General features: G+C 46.6%; 2 protein-coding genes across 11 annotated transcripts in view; both read right to left on the bottom strand.

Annotated features, from left to right (window-relative positions):
* ING5 (inhibitor of growth family member 5) overlaps positions 1–13,149 on the bottom strand; it is a 245,932-nt gene that overhangs the window by 33,165 nt on the left and 199,618 nt on the right. For 5 of the 10 annotated variants that reach the window (XM_050965639.1, XM_050965641.1, XM_050965642.1 and 2 more), the window contains exon 2: positions 26–97. The exons of 2 other annotated variants lie outside the window; for them this stretch is intronic. In XM_050965639.1, coding sequence (XP_050821596.1) covers positions 26–97 — 72 coding nt within the window. Of the gene's footprint in view, positions 1–25; positions 98–886; positions 1,238–1,263; positions 1,388–1,423; positions 1,534–13,149 lie in introns of those variants that run through there. 3 more of the 10 variants (XM_050965644.1, XM_050965643.1, XM_050965636.1) reach the window with 3 other exon arrangements.
* On the bottom strand, positions 5,079–7,975 carry NEU4 (neuraminidase 4). Its single transcript, XM_050965208.1, has 3 exons — positions 7,775–7,975; positions 6,945–7,200; positions 5,079–6,166 (listed from the first exon to the last, which is right to left on the bottom strand). Exons 1-3 carry the CDS (start codon positions 7,973–7,975, stop codon positions 5,079–5,081), a joined length of 1,545 nt encoding a protein of 514 aa, XP_050821165.1.

Here is a 13,149-nt window from a genome sequence, read left to right as displayed (position 1 = left end):
TGCTTACTGGAATACCTTAGCATACCTTCTGTTCTTTGATCCAGTTCACGCATCAGCTGGAAGTTCCTTCGCAAATCACAGGGCAGGTTTTCAATACCTGAAACAAAAAGGCACAGAGATTGTAGTCCATCCTTCCCTCCACTAAAGTATGAATTGTCATCTCTGATACAGAACATTGATCGGATGCCCATCATGTATAACAAAAAGGAGTGACACGCACCACCTAGTGATACAAAGTTATGAAGATAACTAGCCATAATATTGACAATAACTATACATGTTTACTGAGACACAGAAGTTTCTATGGAGCTTGCTGTGCTCTCAAGAATCTAAGATTTTGGTTAAAATAAACATAAATAAAATGAATATTCTAACCCTTCCTATTGCAAAGAAAGCCTTGACAATGTGAAAGCCCTGATCCTGCAATGATTAACACATGCATAACTTTACACACCATGAATAGTACTACTGAAATCAACAGAGCTACTTCTGGTGCACAAAATTAAGCCTGTGAATAAATCTCTGCAGGATTGGGGACAGTGGTTATATTCAGTAACATGTTTATTTCATTTCAGTCTGTTTGGCATAAGATTACTTAGACACAAGGAAAGTGGGCACTCCCTCATGCATCAAGGATAGTAATGCCATGATTCAGGGTGCCTCAATTTTTGGCTACTCAACTTGTGAAAATTTAGACCTAATTTTAAGAGACACTGAGCATCCAAAGCTCCCATTGACTTAACTGGAAAAAATGGGGAGTGTTCAGCACTTCTGAAAGTCAGGTCCAAGGTGGATACCTAAAGATAGAGGTAACCAAAATCACAGGCCACTTTTGAAAATGTTCAAATGGATTACGTTTATACTACTAGAAAATCTTAAAATTCACCTGGATAAGTGCAACTGCAATCTGAAATTGCCAGCTGGGTTGGGAAACATAACTCTTGCTCACTCTTGACACCCCAAGACTTTGATGCAGCCAAGAATTTGACAATATTTTTGTCTGTACAGGAAAGGGTGGCAAGAAGATGAGCTCCACTTGTGACATTACACTCCATATTCTTCATTGAAATATTGTTATATGAATATGGCATAACTAAATTATATTTTATGCAAGATGGGTCACGTGAGGTATCATTGGAAGGTTATGATTTATTGAATGTGTTTCTCCAAATAGTATGCATGTATCGTTTCTGCATCTAAAGTTAGGAATATTGTCTATGTAACAATTACAATTGTGTGGGTATGTGCTTGGGAAACACCCACCAGACAGTAAGCAATCAGCCTTAATGGACCATTAGGGAAAGACAATGAGTCTTCAAAGATGTGGATCTCCCATCTTCGGGGCAGTTCCTTCCTGTGGACACTGCAAATAAACCTGGTTTCATGGTTGCTTTGACACTACAAGGTCAAGTGATAATGTCACCTGGTACAAAGTATCTCCTTGGACACTGCTGGTACTTTTCCACTGGAGACAAAGGCTTCTCGCCTTATGTAAATTCTGTTTAAGGCTGGGGAGTAAGGCAAACAGGACTCTTCCCCAATGCCTTTCTGCACAAGAAGAAAGACTGCTGAAAGTACCTGAAGAGACAAAGGAACTGAGCTGAGGGAAAGGTAAGGGCTGAGTCCAGACTAAGGCTATGTCTACACTGGCAACTGAACGACAAAACTTTTGTCTTCAGAGGTGTTAAACCTTGCCCCCCAAAAGACAAAAGTTTTGCTCCAACAAGTGCCAGTGTGAACAGCACGCGGTCAGCAGGAGCGCTCTCATGCTGACAAAGCAAACGCCACTCGTTGGGGGTGGAAGTTTTCTGTCAGCTGGAGAGCTGACAAACAGCCGCTACATTGTATGCCTTTTAGTGACACAGCGGTAGCGACACAGCCATGTCACTAAAAGCTGTGTAGTGTAGACATAGCATAAGACAGGAGTTTAGTCTGTAAAAAGAAATAACTGGAACTCTAAGCTACAGAAACTCTGCAACTTGCCTAAAACAACATTTAGAGTGAGAAATCTGTGTCTTGAGTGTATTAAGCTTAGTTTGCATGTTTTATTTGCTCAGTAATCTGCTTTGCTCTGTTTGCTATCCCTTATAATCACTTAAAATTTACCTTATGTAGTTAATAAACTTATTTCTTGTTTATAACATAATCCAGTTTGTGCAATTCATAATTGGGGGGGTGGGGCAAGAAGCTGTGCCTATCTCTTTCCACATTGAGAGAGAGGGCAATTTTTATGAGCTTCCGCTGTGCAGATTTTTCTGTACGATGCAAGACAATATTATTTTGGGTTTACTCCCCACAAGGGTTATGTACAAGTGCTGGGTGAATCCCTAAGCTGATTGCTCCCACAAATAGTTGTGTGTGCATGCTGGAGAAGGCTTGAGGGCCTGGCACAGCTAGGACAGGGTGAGGAAACCCAGACTGGTGGAATGGGTGGAACCACTAGGACCCCAGCACATCAGGTGGCATCCCTGATGTGGGGGGAGGGGCCAACCCATCACACCACTTGTCATAAACAGATAAGAAAAGTTAATAGCACAGAAGTACTTTATATCTCTGACTGTAAAGGGTTAACAAGTTCAGTAAGCCTGGCTGTCACCTGACCCGAGGACCAATCAGAGGACAGGATACTTTCAAATCTTGAGGGAGGGAAGTTTTTGTGCTGTGCTGTTAGTTTTTGGTTGTTGTTCACTCTGGGGGCTCAGAGGGACCAGACGTGCAACCAGGTTTCTCTCCAATCTCCCTGATACAGGTTCTTATAGATTCAAAACAGTAAGTACTAGGTAGATAAAGCGAGTTAGGCTTATGGTTGTTTTCTTTATTTGCAAATGTGTATTTGGTTGGAAGGAGTTCAAATGTGTATTTGGCTGAAAGGAGTTCAAATTGGTATTTTGCTGAAAAGATTTTAATTTGTATTTGTATACTTAGGCTGGGAGGGTGTTCCCAGTGTCTACAGCTGAAAGACCCTGTACCTATTCCATTTTTTTTTAAATTTACAAAGATAATTTTTACTGTTTTTTTTCTTTCTTTAATGAAAAGGTTTTCTTGTTTAAGAACCTGATTGTTTTTTTTATTCTGGTGAGACCCCATGGGACTGGGTCTGGATTCACCAGGGAATTGGTGGGGAGAAAGGAGGGAAGGGGGAGAGAGAGGCTAATTTCTCTCTGTGTTAGGATTACTGTCTCTCTCAGGGAGAATCTGGGAGGGGAAGATAGAAGGAGGGGGAAAGGTGCATTTTCCTCTCTGTTTTAAGATGCAAGGAGTTTGAATCACAGTGATCTTCCAGGGTAACCCAGGGAGGGGAAGTCTGGGAGAGGCAACGGTGAGGGAAAGGGTTTACTTTCCTTGTGTTAAGATCCAGAGGGTCTGGGTCTTGGGGGTCCCCGGGCCAGGTTTTGGGGGGACCAGAGTGTACCAGGCACTGGAATTCCTGGTTGGTGGCAGCACTAAGCTGGTAATTGAGCTTAGAGGAATTCATGCTGGTACCCCATCTTTTGGACGCTAAGGTTCAGAGTGGGGAATTATACCATGACACCACTCATTTGCAAACTTTTCCAAACGGGAGGGATTCTGCTATATGATATGCAGCTAACCTCATGAACAGGACCTGGGGCATGACACACCTACACTATTATTGGAGTACATACAGTGTTAATTTCAGGCCACAAGATTGCATTGTGCATCTGCAGTTCCACCATGCTGATATATAATCTCAAATAAGGGACCTCTAGTCCCCTGCTGTGTAGTCTACAATGGTCAGATCAAAAGGCCACTGACTACACTTTGTTCCCACATGCACAATTTATTAATAATACTGATAGGCACCAGTTGACCAGTGACGCACGAGTAGCCCTACCCAAGTGAGCTTTAATCTGGCTGTCCTGAACAGCAAGAGCAGGGCGGCAGCAGTGACACAAGTACCACAGCTTCATGACTAGCCGTACCCATGCTGTCTTGAGCCAAGCTAGATCACTGCAGTGCTGCAGTCACATCTCGGACTGCAGTCTAGCCAGACCTCGGCCAAAGTGTTCAAACCTGAGGGACATGCCCATGGCCACACATTGCCTGTGGCAGAGCTGTGACTGATGCTGAGGCAGTCTTAGTTCCTTCTCCTCTAATCCTTCCTTGGGCTTATACCTGCTCTTATGGCCAAAGTTCACTTCATTTGACAACAAGTCTTCACTAGCTGGGGAATTTTACATAGCAAAACCATCCCTCTGATGAGGCCATGACAGAGACTAGCCCCAGGCTTGACAGATAAAAAGGGTGTTTTCACAGTTCCTATACAAAGGAGCCATGGCTAGTTGCAGCTGAAGTTTCTGCAGGCTTTCTGATGCACTGATACAGATGCCACAACTGGGCACGTCTATTCTAGCTGGTAATGAACGAGCAGCACGGATCATTTTCTGTAACGTCTAGTTTTCTTGCCATTGGGTCTCTGGGTCTCATGCCGCATGGTACCTTGTGGTGTCATTTACACCTGTGCAGCAGGGGTGCAATATTGTTACCCCGGAGACTGGTAGGAGCATTTTGCAGTGCTGCATACTACTGCACAGAGCTCAAGGCACTGCTGAATCAGGCTCACTGTATCTTAGAGCAATCGCACATCAGGATGTTTCTCTCTTATTTAAAAGTGAGTCCCCTTTAAGTAAAAGTGCACAATGTTTTGTGATTACTTGTAAAAATATACAGTGTTCCTGCATAGCTGCACTGTAATATATGGGTAACAGATCCTTCTAGGATATTAAACCATACATTGGGCTTGAGCCTGACTGCAAGCATTTGCTTACGCAAGCAAGCTCTATTATGCATGTTCTAGTCCCGTTGACTTGTGTAGGATATGTGAATATGTGTCTGCAGCTTGGGCCTTTGATGTTTTCACCGATGAAGGTGTGGGTCAGCTCCTCAGCTGGTGTAAGGCAGCATACCTGCACTCATGGCAGGGGAGCTATGCTTGCTTACAGCAGCTTAGGATTTGGCCCACTATCAGTCTGAATACAAATAATTAGGCATCCTTCATGCCACCGTGTAGTGAGTTCCATCCCACACTTTTAGCTCCTGAGTGCTGTGGAGTTGGAGCTTTAGGTGGTGACACAACTCCTCCCCCTTTTTTTCTTATACAAGTGGCGCTTTGGGTCTGGTGATGTGGCTTTCAGGGGGATGTTCTGAATCACATCATACAGCGTGAACATGCTGAAGGAGATCTGCTCATAGGGCGACCTCGTCCCATTTTCATACAGGCAAGCAAATGTTATGGCTGGGATCCCAGTGGCTGAGAACTCAGAGTAGGTCAGTTCAATGTAGGCCAGATCTGAGTAGGCTCTGGGGCCTTCATAAATAACCCAGGGCTCTGTCCAGCTATCTGCATCCCTGGGGAATGTACTGAGATAGACGCCCATGTTGACTCGAGACCTGGAGCTTGTTGGATGGGAATAGAGCACCCATGTTGGGGTCTGGAAGCGGAAAGTGGATTTGGAAGCAGCTCCTGGTTCAGGCTGCCCCTGACCTCCACATGACACAGCTGAGGACATGGAATCATGGATCTCATGATGGTTGCTGGAAGGACTGCGCTCTTTAGACCCTGCCGGCTGTTGGTGGTCCTGCAGCTGGCTGCCCAAAGACATGGCTGCTGGGTTTTCAACAGCCATATCACAGAGAGGGAGATAACAGTGTCTAGTGTTTTTTCTAGACAGCAGTAGGCAGTCTAGGCCATTGATAGACCAAGGCGTGCTCCACTGTGAATGAGGGCTGCTTGGGGCATAAAAGAGAGGGGCTGGGAAGCCAATGATACTCCCATGACAGCCATGGGGGGGCTCTACAAGCTGCTGAACAAGCTGGCCCAAGTGGAAAACTGCTCCATCATCCGTGCTCAGCGCCTGCACTCTGAAGCCCAAGGAGCTTCTGGCATTGCAGTAGAGGACATTGCTGCCATCCTCCTCATCCACGGAGACCATCTGACATTCCACAGTGGGCAGGTTGGGGATGAACTCGCCGAAGCGCCATCTCTGGCTGTGGTCATCGCTGTAGAAGGTGAAGGAGTGAGGGGTTGTCTTGCAGAGCTTCCCAAAGCACTCCTTGCAATCGAAGTGGTAAGTGTAGGCTGGAACCAGCAGTCGTCCTGACTTGAGCTGAATTCCATGTCCAGGGCCTAGAGCAAAAGTGGCCCAATCTGTGCAGAAAAGAAAAGACCGATGTTGGAAACCTTCCCATCTACTCTCTCCATCTTCTCCCCCTAACTGTCTTTCCCTTAGAAGTGCACTTAGTGCTAGGGTCAGGGGCTGAGCCTTTGAGTTTGATGTCCTCAGCACAGCATGTGGCAGCACCAGCATCCCTTATGCACCACTTCATTGTGCCTGTCTCCTGAGCTCCAGAGACCAGTTCTCCAGGGAAAAGGGTAGTTCTGTCTACAGCTTCATTCACTCCTCAGCCTCTTTGCCAAGGATGTCATTGATGGTGCTACTTGTGAGAAGCCCACATGTCCACTAGAACCTGAGCTGAGAGCCAGGAATGTCATTGAGTCCTGTGTTGTTACCTCAGCCCACCGAGCATGGGATGCAGAGCCTAAGGCAAGCAAAGCTTCTCCAGCGGCAACTGAGGGGAGGCGCAAGCCCAGCTGATCAGGCTCTTTCCCCTAAAGTATCTTGCCATGGCAACAACTGATCAAAAGAGAGAGAACCTTGCAAATATTGACTCTCTCCCATGCTCCACCTCCTCACCTTCTCTCCTGACCCTGGTGACTCTGCTCATTCTTTCCTGCTGTTCCTATTGCCTTGGGCCTGGCCATTTACCAATGCCGGACAAGCAAAGCTCCAGGCTGCAGGAAGTGCGCTTCCTTCTGACTGACTCCCCAACACAGCTTCTTAGGAAGCCAGGAGACAGCACTTTGCCCAGCCACCTCTGAACCCCTTCGTTCTCTCTTGCCCCTGCCTAGCTCTTCGGATCTTTACCTGTAATGGACGTGCCAATGACCTGCTGTGTCAAATCAGTAACCTTGCTCCAGCTCCGCCCCTGGTCAGAACTGGACACGTAGCAGAGGCGGGCGACATTCTGGCCTGTGATGATCTGATAGGCCTCGGGAGTCTTGCCCAGCACAGCAGTGAAGAAGAGGAAGACAATGCCTGTGAATTCATCGTAGACAGGACAGGGATTCATAGACAGATGGTGCTTCAAGGTTGCAGTCTCCAGTGCTGTCATGTCTTCCCACTAGCAGGAGAGGGCAGGACGGGGTTACTGATTCTCATTGACTCTCTCTCACCCATCTTTTCTCCTGAACTGTGGCCTTTGTCTGTTCCCTCACAAACCAGGTCACCTCAGCCATTGTCCCACGCTGACTTTATAGCTCTGGCCAGTCACCATCCTCTTTTTGGTTGCTCTCTGTGCTGGAGCTGGAGGTGTTGCTGCCTTTATGAAAATGGCAGTTCTGCATACCTCACAGCAACTTACACAACAGACAGGCGTGTTGGGCCTGCTCCTTGGGTCATGTCATGCCCGAGGCAGGACCCATGGGTGGGAACAAGTTCAGGTCATGTCATCTTTATCTATCCTTTCTCATTTTAAAGCCCCGCAGAGAAAACCCTTCAGGCTGCTCTAAGTGATATCATGTTACACAGGGTTGTCTGTTTCAGCTAAACACCCCATTGGTCTGCTGTCCCAGTGGGGTGGGAAAGAGTGATGTAGAGCCAGCCATGGCGACTCCCCCAGATCTCGCCCTAACTATTTGGTTGTTCGAGGTAGCTGCCCCATTAATTGATTTAACAGCATCAGCCTTGCCACTCACCTCTACGTACTTCCTATAGAAGGTCCCTCGTCTTAGCACCAGCAGGTTTGCATGGGCATCATCAGTACTCAGCCTCTCCTCAGCAAAGGCTAACAGCTTTGTCATGCAGGGGATGTAGAGCAGTGCTGGCATGCGGTAAGTCACTCCACTCAGCTCCCTCTCAAACAGCACAGTGCGAGCTGGGAAATGGCGCGATCCCATCACGGCTGCAAACAGGGACAAAAAACACGTAAACCCCCACCAGATGAGGTATAATAAAGGGGAAAATACTGGTGTAGTTACCTGTGTCTGTATCCCTCCTCCCCCCACCACACACACATTCCCTTGGGCCGCTCCAGCAGTGCCCAATCAGGTCTCAGGTCTCCAGTTATCGCCGGTCTCTGGGTAGTGACCCATGTCCCACTCCCTCCTGACCAGAGGTTTTAAAGCTGCCTTAGACTGCAATAGCCCCAGCAAGCTGCCTGCCTAACTTCCGGCACCTGTGTATTGCTGTCTCTCTGATGGCTGTGAACAGTGTATTGTCAGCAGTCCCACACAGCTCTTTCTAAGCAAACACATTTATTCTTCAGGTAAAAGCATTACAGAGAACATGTAAAAAACAATAAACAGATTTTAAACACACTAAATACCACAATCACCCCTCAGTCTTACAAGCCCCTAGCAGGCCAAAGTCTTGTCCCAACCTTCTGCTAGGTTTGGGCCTCTTCTCCCCCCTCCCCCCGCCCCCCCCGCCCCAGGACAGACAGCCCCAGCTATTTGCTGGAGCAGAAAGAAGACCTGTATCCATTTAAACTCAGCCTTTTTACACCAAATCTTCATTTGAGTCTCTGGAAAACCCAGTTTGACCCAGAGATCCCAGGGAGTGGGGTTTTCCTGGAATTGTTCACAATCTCCAAGGTAATCACCCCCCCCCCACACACCAAATTTTTAGTTCCTGGAGGTGCTGTGGTAACCTCCCCCCCACAGAGGAAAACATAATCATACATCAACCATTTATAAATTTAATACAATGGTTCCCGGAGATACTGCATGGACTTGCAATATCTGGCACAATCACCACCTACTCAGCACATGACATAGGCTGTTCGGTGCTGCAGGATGGTGCGTGGTCAGGCATGAAACATTTTCCTAGCACAAGTGAGAACACCAGGTAATGCTTTCACCTAGACAGCTGGATGCATGAGCCATGTGCAGGGTAGCTGCTTGTAAGGCCATGAGGCACCTCCAGACAATGACCTACCTGATGTCAGCCAGGAACTCCAGGGAAGAACCTTGGCCATCCTTGTCTTCTATTCATTCGGCCCAGCCTGGACCAGTCAAGGCCCTTATATGGAACCCAGAGAGCATGAGGTTCCAGTAGCATATGCATGGATCAAAACATTGTCTATAGGCTCCACTGAATAATTTACATCTCTTTTTTAAAGATAATTTGTATTAAGTTTTCAAGTGAACAAAAAGAGTTGCCACCACCACCTGGACCAATCCCTGTTAAATTCAAAATCAGTGTGTGGTTTGTGATGCAGTGCCAAGATTTCTGGGAGCATAGCACAACACATGTGGACACCTTGAAGCTACTGAGCATAAGACACTGCTAGAATCACAAAGGGACCGAGGTGTTGCAATGCTCAGTGTGGCTACTCCTTGTTCCTAGCCCCCCTGCTGCACAGTGGACTCCTCAGGCCCCAGGTAGGCCACCCAGCTCCCCATATAGTGCATGGGGTGAGTTTGGTGCCAAACACAGGGATTATCAGAAACCAAAGTGCTGAGCAAGGAGCTAGGAGTGAAATGCAGAGGAAAGGGGCAGGGGTCAAGGCCCAGATCCACAAAGGTTCTCAGGTATCTAACTGCCATTGATCTGGGCCTCTAGGCAGCTGATTGAAACCTAGATTCAAATCCATGCTCTGACTGACTTGGAGTAAGGTTCAGTGCAGGTCTCCCACCTCCCTGGTGCGTGCCCCAACCATCAGGTTATAGGGTATTCAGGAGGGACCTCTCTCTTGGAGAAGTTATTCCAGTTTATATAAATAAATATTCACTGGAGCAGGGACTTGAGCCTGACTTTCCCACATCCCATCTGAGTACTCCAGTCACTGGACTACAGTGAAATAGCTTGAGCAGGAGAAATTCCTGTCACAGGTTAGGGCAATTGCATCTATATTCCCTCTCCATGGTCTACCAAGGACACCCACTCTAGGTTCCTCAGCCATCACCTCTCTTGCATAGAGACCTAGACCTCTCTCCTTCCTGACTGAGTTTTTTCCGGGCTGCACAATTCCCTGCCTACACTGTGATATCCTGAGCAAGCCTGACTGCCTAAACAGTCTGTGTTTGCACGTTGCTTTCTCTCTGAAGGCTCTAAACAGCTGTAATTGGCAGCAGTTATAAGTTACCACACAGCCCAGTATAAGCAAGCACCTTTATACTTATGGTGAAAGCGTTACAGAGAAAACATTAAAAACAACAAAAACTTACATGCAGGCTAAAAACCTTACCACAGGTCCCCCACAACTCCAACCCTGGTCACCAGTGTGTGTCGTTCCTTCAAAATCCACAACTGGGTTTTCCCTATGGTTACAAGTTCATGATTGTCCATGATTCAGAATCAGAACAACCATGAATAGTTTAGTCTTTTCTTCATACAGCTTGACTCTTTGATCCTGGCCTCAGGTGGTAGGAGGTCAGCAAACAAAGGCCCACTCTGTAGCTTTAAAAGCCTGGCTTTTTGCATAGCCAGAGGGAATCTGCATTCATCTCCCCTTAGATATTCCCCAGGAAAACCACTTAACATGCCTTGTTCCAAGAGGCCATAGTTGTCTGGCACATAATTTAGTATAGTCTTCTGAGCCCCCAGGTCTCAGGTCTGTCATGTCTCCCACTTTGAAAGGTTACATACAATCCTGGCCCACAATAACACATAAACCCTTCATTTAATACAATGGACCCCAAAGATACTTAATTCAATAAGGTCTCCCTAGGTTGTGGCAGGAGCTTGTCATGTCTGTCACAATTCCCACCTCCTACTCACCTGGGAGACTTGTGATCAAGACCCTGCTCCAAGTCAGGCAGAGCAGGGAAGTGAATCTGGGTCTTTCACCTCACAGGTGAGTTCCCTGGCCATTGGGTGTCACTCATGAATATGCCCACTCCTGTCCTGTGATGCCCAATGAAATGTTAGCTGTGGGGCAGGAGCTGGACTCTGGTGATTTTGCACATGCCCATGAGTAAAACTTAGCTGGCAGCTGAGCTGGGGTTTTCAGAATGTCAGGGGCAGCTAACTGTTGGACTTTGGCACCTTCGTCATATTGTGGATCTGATTCAATATAGATTAAATCTCAGGGAAAACTTCCTAAATGTAAGAACAGTAGGACAATGGAATAGATGCCTAGAGAGGTCATGGAAGCTCCTTCACTGGAGTTTTTTCAAAGGGAGGCTGGATAGTCACCTGTCTTGGATGGTTTAGAAACAACAAATCCTGCATCTTGGCAGGGAGTTAGGCTGGATGACCCTTGCACTCCCTTCTAACCTTATAGTTCTATGATCTAGCCCACAGTATGTAACCAACCCCAGCACGCAATAGCAGACAAATATTGATAATCTGGAGAACCTGCAAATAATTTAAAGGACTAAACATCACAAATACAAACTTGTGAACAGATTATGTGTGTATTCTTCACAAGGTAATAAATCCTTCAGAACTTCCCTCTGTCAAATGTATTAAATATCAGTTCTGAGAGATATTGACATGGCTGAACTGGATTGACTCCAAGGATTAGCTGCATATCTTTGTCACATGTAAACAAAGCTATCCTTTGGGTGAATCATCTTAAAATAGCTAAATCCTAGAGAGCTTCCCACTTCTTTTGGTACATGTTTAAAGGTGGTGCACCCTCTATAACACTTTGGGAACACAAAAAGAGTTTTTTTCCCAGAGTGTATTCTTTGGCCATCCAAAAAACGTTGGTAGTCCATCGCTGGCAATGATGACAATGATGATGCAATTCTCATCTATGACCATACATATGGATTCACCAAGGGCAAGTCATGCCTGACCAGCCTGATTACTTTCTATAATGAGATAACTGGCTCTGTGGATATGGGGAAAGTGGTGGACATGACATACCTTGATTTTAGCAAAGCTTTTGATACGGTCTCCCACAGTATTCTTGCCAGCAAGTTAAAGAAGTATGGATTGGATGAATGGCCTATAAGGTGATTAGAAAGCTGGCTAGATTGTTGGGCTCAATGGGTAGTGATCAGCAGCTCAATGTGTAGCTGGCAGCCAGTATCAAGTGGAGTGCCCCAGGGGTCAGTCATGGGGCCAGTTTTGTTCAACATTTTCATTAATGATCTGGATGATGGGATAGATTGCATCCTCAGCAAGTTTGTGGATGACACTAAGCTGGGGGGAGAGGTAGATACACTGGAGGATAGGGATAGGGTCCAGAGTGACCTACACAAATTGGAGAATTGGACCAAAAGAAATCTGATGAGGTTCAACAAGGACAAGTGCAGAGTACTGCACTTAGAACGGAAGAGTGTAATCCACCACTACAGGCTGGGGACTGACTGACTAAGATGCAGTTCTGCAGAAAAGGATCTGGGGATTACAGTAGACGAGAAGCTGGATATGTGTCAACAGTGTACCCTTGTTGCCAAGAAGGCTAACGGAATATTGGGCTGCATTAGTATGAGCACTGCCAGCAGATCAAGGGTAGTGATCATTCCCCTCTATTCGACACTGGAGAGGCCACATCTGGAGTATTGCATCCAGTTTTGGGCCCCCCACTACAGAAAGGATGTGAACAAATTGGAAAGTCCAGCAGAGGGTAATGCAATTGATTAGGAATCTGGAGCACATGACTTATGAGGAGAGGCTGAGGGAACTTGCCTTATTTAGTCTGAAGAAGAGAAGAGTGAGGGGGGATTTGGTAGCAGCCTTTAATTACCTGAAGTGGAGGTTCCAAAGAGGATGGAGCTAGGCTGTTCTTAGTGGTGGCAGATGACAGAAAAAGTAGCAATGGTCTCAAGTTGCAGTGGGGGTGATCTAGATTGGATATTATGAAAAACTATTTCACTAGGAGGGTGGTGAAGAACTGGAATGGGTTACCTAAGTTGGTGGTGGAATCTCCTTAGAGCTTTTTAAGGTCAGACTTGACAAAGCCCTGGCTGGGATGTTTTAGTTGGGGATTGGTCCTACTCTGAGCAGGGGGAGTGGACTAGATGACCTCCTGAGGTCTCTTGCAACCATAATCTATGATTCTATAATATGACTCTGAAGTCCGAACTCTGATGTACAGAGTCAGCCACAATGAGGACATGGGAAGTCCACATCTATGGTGTTTGATGGTGCAGCTCTGTTGTGCCTTTCACGTGCA

The sequence above is a fragment of the Gopherus flavomarginatus genome, chromosome 8 (assembly GCF_025201925.1).
Source record: "Gopherus flavomarginatus isolate rGopFla2 chromosome 8, rGopFla2.mat.asm, whole genome shotgun sequence".
Classification (NCBI taxonomy): domain Eukaryota; kingdom Metazoa; phylum Chordata; order Testudines; family Testudinidae; genus Gopherus; species Gopherus flavomarginatus.
Note: the sequence above shows the minus strand (reverse complement) of the source record. Positions and strands in the feature narration are given on the sequence as shown.